This window comes from Sitodiplosis mosellana, unplaced genomic scaffold, assembly GCF_009176505.1.
Source record: "Sitodiplosis mosellana isolate CC-2019 unplaced genomic scaffold, AAFC_SMos_1.0 Smas_scaffold_6226, whole genome shotgun sequence".
In the NCBI taxonomy this organism is placed as follows: Eukaryota; Metazoa; Arthropoda; class Insecta; order Diptera; family Cecidomyiidae; genus Sitodiplosis; species Sitodiplosis mosellana.
Window position 1 is genome coordinate 2,213,463 of NW_022601467.1, and position 16,072 is coordinate 2,229,534.

At 34.0% G+C, this 16,072-nt stretch overlaps 3 protein-coding genes across 13 annotated transcripts; 1 reads left to right on the plus strand and 2 right to left on the minus strand.

Moving 5' to 3' along the window:
* Positions 1 to 671: 671 nt before the first annotated feature.
* LOC129578517 (tRNA pseudouridine(38/39) synthase) lies at positions 672 to 6,280 on the minus strand. Its single transcript, XM_055467231.1, has 8 exons — positions 6,143 to 6,280; positions 5,964 to 6,040; positions 2,795 to 5,140; positions 2,605 to 2,732; positions 2,337 to 2,538; positions 1,554 to 2,266; positions 933 to 1,081; positions 672 to 859 (listed from the first exon to the last, which is right to left on the minus strand). The coding sequence occupies exons 3-8, from the start codon at positions 2,873 to 2,875 to the stop codon at positions 720 to 722; spliced, it is 1,413 nt and encodes a 470-aa protein (XP_055323206.1). The 5' UTR covers positions 2,876 to 5,140; positions 5,964 to 6,040; positions 6,143 to 6,280; the 3' UTR covers positions 672 to 719.
* On the plus strand, positions 6,281 to 7,761 carry LOC129578520 (methionyl-tRNA formyltransferase, mitochondrial). The gene is made up of 4 exons (XM_055467245.1): positions 6,281 to 6,589; positions 6,674 to 6,886; positions 6,957 to 7,258; positions 7,327 to 7,761. Exons 1-4 carry the CDS (start codon positions 6,411 to 6,413, stop codon positions 7,686 to 7,688), a joined length of 1,056 nt encoding a protein of 351 aa, XP_055323220.1. The 5' UTR covers positions 6,281 to 6,410; the 3' UTR covers positions 7,689 to 7,761.
* LOC129578519 (glycerol-3-phosphate dehydrogenase [NAD(+)], cytoplasmic) lies at positions 7,732 to 15,738 on the minus strand. Of its 11 annotated transcripts, none has more exons than XM_055467233.1 (8): positions 15,291 to 15,738; positions 15,028 to 15,093; positions 14,035 to 14,212; positions 11,353 to 11,748; positions 11,091 to 11,274; positions 10,856 to 11,009; positions 10,683 to 10,775; positions 7,732 to 9,322 (listed from the first exon to the last, which is right to left on the minus strand). In XM_055467233.1, the coding sequence occupies exons 2-8, from the start codon at positions 15,072 to 15,074 to the stop codon at positions 9,295 to 9,297; spliced, it is 1,080 nt and encodes a 359-aa protein (XP_055323208.1). In that variant the 5' UTR covers positions 15,075 to 15,093; positions 15,291 to 15,738; the 3' UTR covers positions 7,732 to 9,294. The 11 variants fall into 11 exon arrangements, with proteins under 11 accessions (XP_055323208.1, XP_055323209.1, XP_055323211.1 ...); XM_055467234.1 differs by having other exon boundaries at positions 15,344 to 15,638; XM_055467236.1 differs by having other exon boundaries at positions 15,281 to 15,494.
* Positions 15,739 to 16,072: the final 334 nt, after the last annotated feature.

Here is a 16,072-nt window from a genome sequence, read left to right on the forward strand (position 1 = left end):
CAGATGTGATAAGTATCAATTGTTTAGAAAAAAAATTGCTCAGTTAGTTTTTTTTTCTTTAAACCAAATTTAGTGCACGTATGGTGTGAAAAAGCGTTTTTTTTTCAAGATAATGAATCAGATATTGGTATAGTAGAGAAGAATTTCTACGGTATTTCATTGAAAAAAGTAGTCATAATCAATTCTGGGAACTACTTACCGTACACATTTTCGAATGAACATTTCATTGCCCGCTCGTGGCTACTATTTTTATTGTTGTATTTTTATGAAAAAAAAATGATTTTCGTATTTTGATAAGATTAATGGCTGAACATTGTTTATTGATTGTCATTCGATTCGGGATTGATTGATTGCAGCACAAACTATGAATCATTATTCTAAACAAACTTTGACACTGCATTCATTCCGGCAGATCCACTTGAATTGACCCCATGGGGTGCAATAAAGTGGAATAATACACATGGTGCGGCTGTTGACACTATATTTTCCTATATTTCGAATTGGCGCGCTGTTTAGTTCCGATTTGAAATGTTAAATTACATTGATGTGCCCTTTGAAATTGGGGGCGCTCGCGTCGCCTCAAATGACTTTGACGTTCAACAGCCGCCGCACGATAATACAGGAAAAAAGAAGAGATTCATTTAAATTTAGAAAAAAACAAAAAACAAAAATAAGTTTGTTCTTAACTTTATTTCTCTTTGTGAATTGTAACAGAAGTATTACGATTGTGTATCCATTTTTTCACAATTCGTTTCAGTTCGGTTTGCTTGATCAAGTTTCCGTTGCGCTGCTTCGTTTGAATTGATGATATCGATTCGCCGCTTCTTAGCATAGTGTTCGATACGATCTTCCAGGCTATCTGTAATCAAAACAAAGTATGTGGTTGAAATCACAGTCGTCATGTATTCGGATTAAAAAAGTATGAAACCTACTGCACTTGTCTCGTGTAAATAACGGTTTGTATATTTTGGATCGCACGCCTTCTTGCAATGCATTACAATATTTATAAATGTGACTTTCGCCCATTTTATTTTCATAAATGTCTTCTAAAACTTTCAACATCTCGAGGATCATATGACTTCTGTGAATGAGAATGAAAATTAATAAACTTCTAAGTACAATAAAATGTTGAGTGAAAACAAAACAAAAATTAAGTTCAAATCGTGAAAATTAATCTTTGTACGAAGAATGAAGAAAACCAAAAACGAATAACTACCCAAGAGAAACGACCAATATGTTTATACGCTGTCTATCCGCCGAAAATACACTACAATATATATTCACGCTTATTGGACGCCCAATTGAATATATATTCTAGTGTATATTCGGTGTATTCTTCAGCGTGAAACATATTGAATCAATGAATGCATTCATGGCCATCAGAGGGCGCCTGAATATGTTTCAATATGTTTCACGCTGAAGAATACGCCGAAAATACACTAGAATATATATTGAATTCGGCGTCCAATAAGCGTGAATATATATTGTAGTGTATTTTCGGCGGATAGACAGCGTATAAACATATTGGCCGTTTCTCTTGGGTAATTGCTTACCTTACGCTAAATTGAGTCCATTGTTGTTGCAGCGCTCCAATAACTCTCTGAAGTGTGAAGCTATCATAGATCCAATCATGAGTCTCAATGATGAAATCTCCGATTGGCACCGTATTTTTAGAGTAATTTTCCATTTCAACGTGGAATAAATTCAGGGGAAAATCGGCGGCCAAGCTATACTGTGGAGTGCGTGGATTTCGTTTAACGTTTAACAATTCGTTGATAATTTCCGGTTTCTCATCTTCTTGTCCGACTAACAGAAGAATGGCCATAATTGCTCGAACTTGATGCCATAAAAATGCCTTGCCGATCAACTCAACGTAATGCATATCATACGGACTGCATCCATCACTTTTTCGACATGCTTCCACCACACGAACATTTCTGAGCTCACGTTCAAACGTAATGACACCGTTTCCAACATCCATTTTACACAGATTTCGAAAGTCATGGACGCCAATCAAATATTTGCATGCTTGTTGCATTGCATCAACGTTCAAGTTGCTCCGCGGAAAGAAGTACCGATAGACACGTTCGCGACAATCGAATCGAGAACTGAATTCTGGATTGTACAACGGTTGCCATGCCACAACTCGAATGTCCAGCGGCAGCACACGATTCAAAGCGTCACAATAGTGAATTTCATTTTTAATCGCCTCTTCTGTCATTTGTTTTTCTGGCGGGAATTTACTTCTCAGATCGATTGAAATCACCTTATCGTTAGAGGGAGAAGAGAGAAGACGGTTAAAAGAAGATTATAATGTAAAAACCGATTTGGCTCACCTGTGAAAAAGCACTAACGCCTTTATCGGTGCGTCCACATCGATGATAATTGGAATTCTCGCGTTTCTCAATCAGGCAAGTTCGCTTGAGCGCAGTAAATAGATGGTATTCGATTGTTTTGGCCGATTCCTCTTGTGTGGCAAAGCCTTGGTAGTCCCAGCCCAAATAGTACAGCTTTAGTAACACATGACGAGTATGACGACTGCAAATAGAATGGTTTTTTTTTCATTGCTTCTACATTTTCATTTCGATTGAATCAATCTCTTACTTAGTAAAGTCAAATTTTTTCTGTTTGGCGATTTTCGCATTTGTATCGGTAATATTTAATTCCTTCTTCAGCACATTTTTCAGTTGTTGATTGTGTGTCTCCAATTGCAAAATTCTATTGATTAGCTCCTTTTAAATAAACATCGAATCAGTGGAATTGCATTTGAATCGGTAATTCAATAAATTCTAACCTCTTTGGAACATTTCTCCAACTCTTCTCTCGTTGTAAGTTTTTTGCGACGATTCACAAATACTATTAAATTCTCATCCATTTTTTTAAATCAACAGAAACTATTTCGATAAATTCGATAGAATAGATTTGAAGAGGACAAAAACAGATATTTTTTGTTGATGAACCAAACAGCATGCAACGATTCAAAACTATCGCACTGATGACTACTATGACACTTTCTGTCAAAACACAACACATGTATACATGTGTGTGAAAAGGCACACGTGACGTTTTGTACTAAAATTTTGATCATTTGACGATTGTTGCATGTTTTGAATGCGCGCATTTCAATTCTTTTTATTGAAAAGAGTAAATCAAAATTAAGAGAAAAAAAATGAAACGAATTTGATTGTCATTTCCTTTAATGTGTAAAAATGAATATCATCATAACAATTTGTAGTTTACAAATTGTCTGAAAACGGTTGCAACGTTTTTGATTGTTTACGCTTGGAATTTATAGAAATTTATCTCAGTTATTTGAATTGTATGTTTTATTCAAGGAAATTCATATTAGAATGATCGATGGCAAAACTTTCAAAAATTAGCGAATAATCATAGAGCACTTTTTCACCTATCGATTGAAGAATCTTCAATGGAGCCTGACTTGGATGCTAGGGGGTAAGAACTGAGTAAATGAAAATATAAATATTGTAAATAATCGCATATTCTACCGAGTTTAGATCAATACGCTTCAATGCGTGTCGATGCGCTGAATAACTAGCTGCGAATGCATGCAAATATGTTCAATAAAATGTGCGTATTTGCAACTGTCATTCGTGCTCGCCACGAACGAGACGAAGCAACAGAAGAAAACAACAACAATAACACTACGGAACGCAGTGCAAATGCCTGTGAATATTTGTCAATACGTGTCAATAAAGTAAATATACCAATAGTTCTTTCCCCCTAGCTTGGATGTAATAATTTTTTGAAAATTTCTTGCTAAAATTTGCATACTTCTCTCAATGTTTCAACGGCTTTCAAAGAGTTGCATCTCTTTGGTGGTGGTAAATGATATTAGCTTTGTGCATGATATAAAGCATATTTTTAACTCTTTTCAACTATAACAATACCCGAAACAATAATCTTACTGATAATATGCTTACCCAAAATAGTTGCTTAATCTATTTAAAAACAAATAGGACGTTGAGCATTTCGCAAATGTTCCCAAGAAGAGTAAAATTGTAGTAAACATACATGACGATTGCTCTGTTGTCGTTCCAGAGTTGAAATCAAGCGTACATCCAAACTTTTTGACACATTTTAAGCGCATATTGATCCAGATAAAATGAAAATTGTTGCCATCAATTGCAAAAAAATGGTTAACAAAAAGTTTATAAAGGACGTGGATTTTATTACTTGTTTTTTACATTAGGACACCAATACTTAATTTTATTTCAAATTCATACTGATTGCATAGAAATGAGGTAATACATAATATTTTCATTCTTAACTAAAGTGAATCCTAATTAATTTTGTTGTTTTTTTTTTCAATTTCCGAGGCTTAGCTGTAATTTTATTTTTACTTGTGGGGAAAAAGTAGGGAAAAAAACAAAATTTGTTGCGTGTTTGTAGACTTCCGTAGTCCTTCTTCAATTGGAATTGAAGAGCATGAAATCATCTTTTACGCGATAGACCCATTCGCTGTTGTCTGACGTTTTCCATTCGGCGGCCGACGAATTTTTTCAGGTTGGTTTCGTTGAGGTCGTCCATTTCATTTGGAGACAATTTGTTTACGATGCGCGTCAACACGAATTGATGGAAATTCACATTGAAATTGTTAGTACAATGGACCATCATTTTGTTAATCATTGTGGCATTGAACTTGTAATCATTTGCGCACAATTTTTTTAGTTCGTCTAAGAATGCACCCAGATCATTCTCAGGATTGAAGATTTTGCGAATGATGTATTCAACACATTTGTTGGATGGTTGGCCCAGGCCGTTTATGACATTGACCAATTGCTTCAACGCTTTTGTGTATGAATTTTCTTCCTGCAAGAAAGCCTGAAACATATAATCATAAATTGGATCGCGACCAGCGATTGGAGAATCATTGATCAGTTCCAATAAATGTTTCAGATCTTCTTGACGACCATGTTTGACCAAATCCTTACACAGATCCGGAATATATTCCGGCACTGTGTTGAGCGAAGCATTTTCCAAATGTCCAAACAATGTGTCAATGCGCTCGTCGGTCGGTTGTCTTCGAAGACCTTCAATCCAATCAAATGACACGCTGCCATTGCCACAGAATCGTTTCGCATCAGACAAGTATTCATCAAGTGACGACATGGAATTGAGGCTGGAAAAGAGTTAATCGAAACACAATGTTGGGTTAATTGATGTATCATAGTAGCTTCGACATCAACATCTTGAACATTTCTATGAATTCTTCCAAAACGTTGTAAATTGTTCAATAGTTCGAATTCTCATTGACAGATTCCATGCTGTTGAAATTTCTACGGATGCTTTCATTTTTAGTGAATAATTTTCTTGTAAATTGGGAAAGACACATCTTAAGTTTTGAGATAAGCCAATGGAAGTCTAACTAGAATTTTCTTCTATACTCATAAGCAATAAAATAAAAAAAACACTTGATTTTGTTGAGAAGAAATTGGAATTTGACTATGAAGCCATGATCATCGGCATTAATGCTTCATGAACAATTGGAAAACATTTGCAATAAAAATGTTCGTGATTGACAGTATAGAATCGATATAGTTCAATCGCTTTTTTCAACTATGACTTATTCAATTTCTTCAGGTACGAATTTTTTGAAATGTCAGGAAGCTCAACAAACGGTATGAATTGTTGAGGTTTATCGTGTGTTGCACCGCAACATGAATTATCATGTCAGAGTATGTTTTTATTCTCACTTATAGGCTATCTCACTCAGACGACTGTTGGAATCAACACTGAAGCAAGCACAGGTGTTCACAAATGAAATCAATGTCACAAAACATGGGCAAAATGAGCATAAAATGTACGTGTGCCAAATATTCGAAGATTTTTAAGTCATGTAAATTATCAACAGAAGAATTTTGCGTCGAACGGTCTTAAATGAATTTCGTGATTCAAATGAAAGACTTGCAAATACGATAAAACTACACGCAATTTTTACGTACCTTCTTTTCTTAGAATTGTCACTCATCAACGACTCGCCATCGTAAAACAAACTAATCGCATCAGATTCATTTGAGATCTATTTGTTTTCAAAGAAAGAAAATGAATATTTTTGTTGCATGAATTCATTTAATGTTTGACATTTAAGTTACAAGTAAATTTCTAGCAAAAAATTATTTACATTTCGCTCTAATTCGTCTTGTTTGTCCATTTTGTCGGGGAATACGTGTCGTCCTTAACAATTCCAAGTGCGCAATAGATCCAATTCGTATGCAATACAGAAATGATGCTTTTCAGTATAAATACCGTTAAGCCCAATCGCCGCGCATTGATTCTAATTCGAAATGTCTATTGGCATGTAGACTGCAGTACCACACAGTGTTGTGACAGCTGTATATTTCAAATGCGGTCAACCTAACCTCAATCAAAATCCTTACAAAACATTCGCTATGCAGAGTTGTACATTATTATTTAAATACAAAAGAAAATTTAAAATTTTACTTGGCCATGATCTCCTAGTCCGTTTTAAGTCGTGTAGTAGTATATCAGACAATTTTAAATTAAATGTACTGTTCTTTGGCACCGATCAATTTTCACTCCGTAGTCTCATTCTATTGGATAATTCAGCGTAAGTATGAAAATGAAATGTTCCGCAGTGCAAGTGTTTGTTGATTGAATGCTTCTGTTTCTTCGCCTTTTTCCATTCTTCCAGAAAATGTAAGAAATCGAAAATCAATCGACTTGATGTGGTCACATCGTTCAGGGGTAAAGATAATCCAGTGAAACAGTATGCCGAAAAAAATGGAATTGATTGCTGTGATTGGCTTACATTGAAATCAAATAGCGCGAAAATCAAATACGATTTAGGTGTTGTGGTGTCATTTGGCCATTTGATACCGGAAAATATAATCAACATGTTTCCGCAGTGCGTACAATTTGATGACAACCACATTTAAGCGAAATAATTCTCATTGGTATAATTTTCTGTCATTTAGTGGAATGATAAATGTACATGCTAGTCTATTGCCACGATGGAGAGGTGCATCGCCGATTATTTACGCAATTTTAAATGAAGATGCGATAACTGGAGTGTCCATAATGAAAATTCATCCATATAAATTTGATGTTGGCGAGATTTTGGCGCAGAAAGAGGTGGAAATCCAGAAAAATGTATTAATGCCGAATTTACACGAAACACTGGCAAATGAAGGTGCTCAACTTCTACTGGATTGCATCGAACACGCTCCAGATAGCTTTCAGAAAGTGAGGGAGCAAAACAACAGTGGTGCTACTTACGGTATTTTCTACATTCCTTTGGCTTGATCGACCTTTCGCTTATCTAATTTTTTGAATTAAATTTCTCAGCTCCAAAAGTGCCCGAATCAATGGCCCAAATTAATTGGCAAGTGATGACAGCAAGATATGTGTGTAATTTGTACAGAGCATTGTACTCATTCAAATGGCTAACCACATACTGGCACAAGCGACGTGTGAAAATCAGAGAGCTTGACCTGTCTAGTGATACCACAGAGGAGGCAAATCCAGTCAAACGGCCGGGTTGTGTAGAATATGATAAAGCCAATAAATGCCTGCGTGTGTACTGTAGTGATGGCCATTTCATTCGGATAAAGCAATTGGTCCTTGAAGGAAAATCTGTGATGTCGGCTGCCGATTTTAACAACGGTTTTCTCAAAAAAGTCGATCCAACACAACGCATTTTCACGTAGCAAATTGTAAATTGTATTGTTTAAATAAAGAAATGTCAGAGAATTTTTTTTCTGATTAAAAACTTCGATTTTATTTTCGGTTTTGTTTCTTTTAATAATTCAGATAAATCAGTTGTTAACAGGATTGTAGTTGTAATTCACTTGTTGATTTTACAAATTAGAAATTATGCCCCATTCGCATGTTCGCTAAATGAAAAGAATTTCTAGATAAAAATGACCAGATTGGTTAAATTAATCTATGTAAAGCGTTTTTTTTGTTGTTGTTTCTGTGTTAATTTAAGTAAACATATAATATTCACATTACTTGAAACTTGCAAAACCTATTCAAATTGCTTAGGTACATGTGTATTGTATATTAACTAATGGAGTTGTTGAATTTTTATCCTAATATTTCATCATTTGTACAATCGTGTGTATTCGTCGACGGTGAAGTTTGTCGATTCGAATCAAACACAATATTCGTTCAAATCCAACATGTGAATGTGAAGAAGACAAATTAAGCGAATGTTTGCCTGCGAATTGTATAAAGAGAGAGAGAGAGAAAAAAAGAAGAAGATCGAACAAAGAAAATCATATAATCAACATGCCATCATAATCAGAATGTTTTTGTTGGCTGGTCCGGATAAAAAGATGGATGCGACGAAATTGCACAAAACCAAAATAAAAATAAACTGATGATGCAAACAGATCAACAATTATACAGCTAAATACAAACCCAATGAACGGGGAGGACATATTTTTCTACAACAATCGCATTTTTGTTTGATTGGATTGCTTTCCAAATTACGATGAATGGAAGCCATACTAAAGTGTCTGGATTTTGGGAGAGGAAAAATGATTTACACTTGTATGTGATGAATCTGGTATTTGATCATCCAACCAGAAGTCTATAGTTTCATATCGCAAATTTAGCTTAACTCTTATCTTAACCCTATCCATTTTATGTGCGTATGAAAATATACTTTGAACTTTTTAATTAATTTAAACAAATCAATTTTCTTCAAATACTACTTATGATATAATTTCCCCAATATTTTTGCTTTATACCGGCGCTTTTCGGAACGAAAAATTTATTTATAAACAAAAATACTGACTGAAAATAGGCTCTGTGTTGTATAATTTTTCTTTTTAACACAAAACTGACCATCTGGAGAGTTAACTGAAGAAAAGATGAAAAGACAATGAATACACCAGAACACAACTTGTATACAATATTAACTAGTTTTCTTCTGTTAAATGCTTACAGTTTTTTCTTTCAAATTGATGCAATGAATGAATTTGTTATGGTTTCATTTCAACTCCTTAAAATTTGGAAATAAATGACAGTTTTTACATTTCAAATTCAAATAGTATGATAAATTGTTTGGCCAAATATCTCTGTTTTCTTTTCCGTTCGAAATTTAATTAAATTCTTAACTTAATTTTAAAAAAATCAATTAGTATTTTATTTCCATGTTAAAATGTATGATAAATTCAAAATAAAATTTCGAACAAAAATGTAATCAATATGAATATTTTACAAATAAACTGAGTCTAAACAATAAATTGATGATGATTATTTGATTAGGGATGAGTGCACGCAATAACTGTGACAATGCATCGCTGCTTAGAGTTTCGCAGTAATATGTTTGCAACTACAAAACAAATATGATACAAGAAAGAGAGAAAAAAACACATATATTATGAATAATTTCATGACATTCCATTTCGAACATATGATGAACAACTAAAAAAAATATTGCTGTAAAAAATATACACATGATTAATAATAAGATAAGTCAAAAGGGGTTAAATAAGGCGCTTCAAATCGGCTGTGAGTGGATTTTCGGTTTTTTTAGTTGGAGCATTTCAATGTTAAACGCTTTAATTGAGGCAATTGATTAAAAGCGCATAAATTGAATTCATTGATTCAAACCAATCTTACAAGGTGAACACATCTGAAAAGCTCTTGAAATTGTTTTGTTCGGATGGATTTTTGAACCATTTTTCGCGCGAATTATTATAAATCAAACAGCAGATTCGAAAAGATGTGGTGTGTATGGATGACGAAAAGTCGTGCAAAGGTTGATTTTGTGTGCTTAAATTTCATTTCGCTCTAAAAGATAACCGAACGAGATCGAATGTGCAAAGAGAGAAAGAGATAGAGAAAGAGAAATAGGTAGAGACATGTGAGAACAACAAATTGGACGAATTAATATTAATTATCACTAAATCAAGTGCTGATTGTGGTCAGATATTTTGTGTACAAAGTTTAAAAAACCAAAACAACCACGGAGAAAACACGGTACAAATTACAAGTTTTTTTTTTTGACAGATGAAAACGGAAATTAAAATTAAAATTAAAAAAAAACAACGACAAAAAAAACATAACACAATTTGGATATTTCTTGTTTTGATTATTTGCAAAATCACCTTTTAATTTGGTATATTCTTTTTTTTTCATGTCATTTATAATGAACGTATAATTGAACATTGGTTAAACATTGATTGACTTTTGGTCTTGCAGTGAATCGATTACTAATCATTCAAATCCGAGTACAAAAACCAAAAGACAAACAAAAAATGTTTGTAACATTAACCAAATAATTGCATCAAATGTAACACATAAAATGGTTCGAAATAAACATAATGCCAGCTAAACAAAATCAACGAAAGAAAAACGAAAACTGTCGGTAGGTCATTGTTTTCGGTGTCGATATAAAATTATTATGTACAATAACTTTGGTTTTTTTTTTTGTTTTCTTTCATTTTTTTTTTTGCTCATATATCTCAACCATCGGGACTTTGGGTCACTACATTTCTAAGGTCATAAATTTAGTTGGCGTTTTCATTTTTCTGTGTGTTCTTTGTTTAGCTACATAAATTTGAACATTTTTTGTCTATCACAAAATATGAGAAACATATTTTATTATAGTTTTTTGTTTTTTGATTTAATGAAGCGTTAAGAGTGAACATTTTCGGGTATTTGTTTTTTGTTATGTTCCATTGACTTACATATGCTCCGGGTGTTCACGTATACAGTCAATAAGTTGATTTGGCTTGAGTTTGCCAATGCAAATGTTGTGAATAGCAGTGAACAATGGGAACCTGTTTAAGGAAGGCAACAAGAAAAAAAAACATTGGATTTAAGACTGACCGAAAGTGTCGAATGTAGTGTCGTTATTTACTTTTCTTCCATTTTTTTGTTTGAAAGCATGAAGTTGACTTCTTTAGCAGTAGGTGGACCCTGTAATTTTTGACCATTCAACATTTCTTGTTCAAGCTCTTCGATCGTCTTTCCGCTGGTTACGTATGCTTCTGACACTTTACGGTTACGACCACCTGGTATTCCGAAGGTAAGAGAGACAAAAACACGTTTAAATATCAAATGTCCCACAAAAAAAGTCTTGCAGATCCGCATACCATAACAGGTTGTAATCAAATCAGCAACACCGCAACTCTCAAAGAATGTTGCCAATTTGCTACCTGGATAGAAGACTTCCACGAATTTGATCATTTCCATAAGGCCTAAACGAATGACAGCAGCTTTTGTGTTGTCTCCTAGTTTCAAACCATCAACAAAACCAGCGCCGCAGGCAACAATATTCTATTCGTTATCCAATGGAAATGGATGATTATTTGCAAAACATATTCCATAAACAAAATTAATATGATAATAACTCACCTTTAGAGCGCCACACACTTCAACCGTATTAATATCATCGACTACAACAACACGGAAATAGCTAGCTTGCATTGTGTCACGCAAAATTGGTGCCCATTTCTTATCATTACAACCGATTGTGGTTTCGCAGAAATTTTCATTGGCCACTTCATTTGCCAAATTGGCGCCCATCAAAACGTAGCATGGGATTTCCAAGTGCCTTGTGATGATGTGTGAAATCAATTCGATACCACCACCTGGGGCTACATCAAAACCTTTGATTAGTGATAAACCAACGGCGGTTTTCTTGATTTTGCCCAACAATTGCTTGCATTGGCCTGGGATGAACTGATGTGGAACGACGAAAATCAGAATGTCAGCATCTTTGGCAGCTTCCACCAAATCGGGAACGGCAACCTGTAAACACACAATCAAGTGAAATTTATATCAATTGTACAAATTGTTCCGTTTCAAAGTACCATTTGGAATGAGAAAAATGTTCTTTTGTTCACTCATTAAATCATGGTTTATGTTACGTGAATATACTGCGTAAGAATTCGGTAAACCAACAAAGAATCTCTCAGCAAGTCTTGCTATTTTCGTTATCATGCGATTGATATTTGAATGGCCTTGAACGCGCTACACAAACATCTGCATACAAATAGACAACAAACGTGTTGTAAGGTAAAAATAATACTGTTTGTTATGTCATTATATCGAACCACGTGCATATGATAGTACGAATAGCATCTTAAAAACGTATTTTTTAGTCTAGTTCTTGTTTCATTCGCTATTTTGGTAATTCTTTTGCTCGTTCGACACCACGACCTTATTTTCAATCATTCAATCTTAAGTCATATATATTTGGTTTTCTTTTATGCACCCGTGTGGAATCTTATTTATTGACTGAGTATCCAGCCGATTAATTTGGGACTTTTGGTGTCGAACAAAATATACGACTATTTTTCACTTATACCTAGTACCCTGATAGTTACTCTTGAGTCAAAATGTCCAAAAATAGTCGTCTGGCTGAGAAAAAGGAGAAGCTAAACGTGATTGTTACTATACAACAATTTTGAATTCAATCAACTCAGACAGTCTAAGTTGTTTGCAGCTACATGCAACTGAGTGATTGTTAGTCATTTCATTTCCACGCGGGATAATGCTCGATTTGTTTCAGTTGTTTTTTTTTTATCGGTTTAGTACTTTAGCGGTTAGTGAACGCTATCAATTTATTATCACCACACTCTATTGCTTGCAATAACGCGCACCATTGACAACTGAATGGTGGAATAAAAACGTCTAGTCGATATGAAAAAGACCACAATGTTTTTTTTTCACTTTTCCGCTTTTTTCTAGACATGGAATAATTTGAGAATAAACAGCAATTGATAGGATTATCAATAAATGATTTTCGGGGCGAAAATTGTATTTTTCCACTATTATTCAGACTTAGAATAATTAATCATTCTTGAGTAATTAGCATTCGGAGCAAAATAAACATAATCAAGTGATATTATTATTTGTAAAAAAGATATTTTTACTACTTTACACCGCAACACGAACTGATGCTTTCGAACAATCAGCGCCATGATCATTAGTTTGATAAGCCCGTGATGAAAAGGCGACTCTCGCAGAAAATTATTTATTTGTTGATTTTAAACGGGGTATAGTGAATGATGTGCGAGTATCGTTCGTTTATTTGCCGCACAAAAAAGGCCACATTCACGTGGCCTAATACTACGCAAGTTCTGTTGTCAATTGAGAGTTCTCACATGTTGCCGACAAAAATTACGTAAATTCAATTTGAACAACAACGATGCCACTGAATCAGTGAGTAAGCCCAGTGCCACATCAACGCCTTTTACATTTCAAGTGGAAACAATATCTTGATGTGAGTAATGCGTGGTTTTTTTTTTTTACATATTTGCTATCATCATAAGAACGATGTGTAGGAACGTTGTGTTAAGTAATTACTCTTTGATGATTGCATTTCAGACGAAGGCGCATTTTGGTTGTCAGAAATATGATGAAAAACAAAATCAAATCAATAACAACACATTTTACCGTTTCGAAAACAAAACAAAGCTACAGCATACGAGAAAGCGAATTTAATGCTTTTATTCTTGCTCCTCCTGCTTCGGATGCGTTTTCTTTATGCTTGAGAGTTTGCCAATTATATTTTGGTAGCGAACGAATTTTGTATATTTAGAAGACATTCACATTGATATCGTTTTATTTTGAACAGTGGTTTGATGCCAAAGTCAATTCGAACATAGCCAAAAAGGAGATGTTACGCGACCACGAATATGATCATGAATTTTAGCATTATTGACAATGATTAAAATTGATTCAAGTGCGATTCGTTTTTGTTGTTCTAAAGGTCAAGGTTTGCGAATGTCAAGTGCACTACACTGCATTCGCCACAGAAAGAAAGCGCATATATTTTGCTTGTAGAAAAATAAACACAAACACACACACACACACAGGTCCACACCCCGCATAATTTTGGCTTATTAGGTGCGATTCGATTTAGATTAACGTGTTTGGCTCGTATCGAATCGTTATTAATTTTAATTGTTACTTCTCTGAATTATTAACGACTGAAATGCGAAACCTGTTTACATTGTATCGTTGTCATCGTAATCAAACATATTGATTGAGACACGATGATTGATTTCGTCTATCCGTGTTTCAACTTACCACATTCGGAGGTAATTTGTGTCCGGGCAAGTATTTCACATTTTCATGTGTTTCATTGATGATTTCGGTGAGTTTTTTACCATTAATATCCTCTTCGAACACGTACATTGTGACACGGTCATTGAAATTTTCTAAGCGAGCTGCATTTGCACCAACGATTTTTGCAATGGCTGAACCCCTGCAATGATACAACCAAATATAATGTCAAACATCTTCATACTTCACATTAAATGTATTCACAATTCGTATTCGATCATTCATCTAACCGTAAGTGTGTGTATTAAGTAATACGTCGAGCGATAGTACTCGTAAATTACACACAGCGCTCATTATTCTCGACAGATCGAAGTGCGGATAACCTGTGTCATTTGTAAACACACACACACACACACACACACACAAACAAGTGACCTTGAATTTAGAAATTTCGAAGGATAACGCATTTTATGTAATATTGCCTTTGTTGCAATAACAATACCATGCACCAGTTCCCGCTCGAATCTAATTCCGATTTGCAGCCTTGTCGATAAATTCACATGCACTTTCTTTCGATTTATTATTTCTTTTTCTGTTCACTGTATTTGCGTGAAATACCAGTATGGTTTTATATTTCGGTTATTTCGCGGTGGCCGCTTGACTTTTGTTATATAATTTTTAATAGAATATTTTTCATGTGTGTATTTATTCTAATTTCAGAACCATTAAATCGACCAGAGAAACAGCAAAAAAAATCATAATAAACAATCTTCATGAAAGTAATGTGCATTTATTTAGCGTTATTTTTCTGTATGGTTCTGTACACTTTTTGCACCAAAACACATTCCCGTCAATGCCAAAACCCGTTGCATGACTCGAAATGCATTTGGATTGAAGGGCATACGTTTAGTTACTGTATTTTTCTTTCAATCGAAAACCGAATGATTATCAAAACTGATTTTCGCTTTGGTTCTCGTTTTTCATTTTCAAAATGCACAGTCTAGCATTTCAACTTACCAGTTACCGGAGCCAACAATGCATACGTTTATTTTATTTGAAGCCATATCGTATAAATTGATACACCTTTTTGAAAAAAAAAAAACGAGAATTTACAAAAAAAAAATCATTCAACAGTTATTAAAAAAAAAATCAATATTATATTTGAACAAAAAAATAAAATAAAAACAAAAAGAAAATAAAAAATCGGTGGAATATACAGACTGTGGCTTATGCACAAGCTGCGATTATAATAATAGAATTTAAAACGAACACAACGTTACTTGGTATTGCTGTCGCGATTTTTATTTTCTTTACGATTTTTTCTTCTTCTTACGGTTCGTCGACGGAAAATCACACGATTTTTCGACAAAACTCAGAACACAACTGAATTGTTTTGGATCTCTGTCGACTTTAAAAATATCAGCAATTTCACTTTAACCCTATGCATGTGTGAAAACGTACGTCAAGAATATGTATCAAATGCGCACAGCGTAGTTGTTTTTTTTCTCTTCTCTGCTGCTATTCTCCTACTAGCGTTGTGCACATGTATTTGTAATCGTACTACTTGATAACCAGTGATAAGTTTAAATGTTTTTGTATATGTCAGTGTATGAGAGGTATATGGTTGTGCGTTTCGTTAGAACCACTTTTTTTTACTTAAGCACACTCACACGTGCTAAACCATTGATGGACACATTTATTCGCAAGATATTTTTTTTTGTTTCATTCTTTTACTTTATTAAACCAAATTCATTTCATTAAATACTGAAGATATATCTTTTATACTGGTTTTATGTAAATCAAAAAATGGAAAATGTTCCCTTCGTACACTTACAATTGATTTATTGCAATGAAAATTGAAGAAGACGAACGGTTTATTTTGAAAGTAGAGTTTAAATTTAAATTGTTTTTTCAGCACCTAATAAAACAAAGTATACTTAGTTATGTGTGTATTCTCTTGAAAACAAAAACAAAAAATACTATTCAATCAATCTGAATGTAATTCAATAAATATGAAGTTGCCTAAATTACCGACTCGAATGTTGCTCACTTTGACAGTAGA

What these genes read in the sequence shown, in the direction of transcription:
- LOC129578517 (XM_055467231.1), bottom strand. Translation starts at nt 2,875, where the DNA reads ATGGATGAGAATTTAATAGTATTTGTGAATCGTCGCAAAAAACTTACA. An exon ending in TGGAGAAATGTTCCAAAGAG is followed by an intron (nt 2,733 to 2,794) that starts GTTAGAATTTAT and finishes TTTATTTAAAAG; the next exon opens with GAGCTAATCAATAGAATTTT. An exon ending in TGGACTCAATTTAGCGTAAG is followed by an intron (nt 1,082 to 1,553) that starts GTAAGCAATTAC and finishes TCTCATTCACAG; the next exon opens with AAGTCATATGATCCTCGAGA.
- LOC129578520 (XM_055467245.1), top strand. Translation starts at nt 6,411, where the DNA reads ATGCAGAGTTGTACATTATTATTTAAATACAAAAGAAAATTTAAAATT. An exon ending in ATAATCAACATGTTTCCGCA is followed by an intron (nt 6,887 to 6,956) that starts GTGCGTACAATT and finishes TCTGTCATTTAG; the next exon opens with TGGAATGATAAATGTACATG. An exon ending in CAACAGTGGTGCTACTTACG is followed by an intron (nt 7,259 to 7,326) that starts GTATTTTCTACA and finishes TAAATTTCTCAG; the next exon opens with CTCCAAAAGTGCCCGAATCA.
- LOC129578519 (XM_055467233.1), bottom strand. Translation starts at nt 15,074, where the DNA reads ATGGCTTCAAATAAAATAAACGTATGCATTGTTGGCTCCGGTAACTG. An exon ending in ACAAATTACCTCCGAATGTG is followed by an intron (nt 11,749 to 14,034) that starts GTAAGTTGAAAC and finishes GTGTGTTTACAG; the next exon opens with GTTGCCGTTCCCGATTTGGT. An exon ending in TTTGATTACAACCTGTTATG is followed by an intron (nt 11,010 to 11,090) that starts GTATGCGGATCT and finishes TCGGAATACCAG; the next exon opens with GTGGTCGTAACCGTAAAGTG.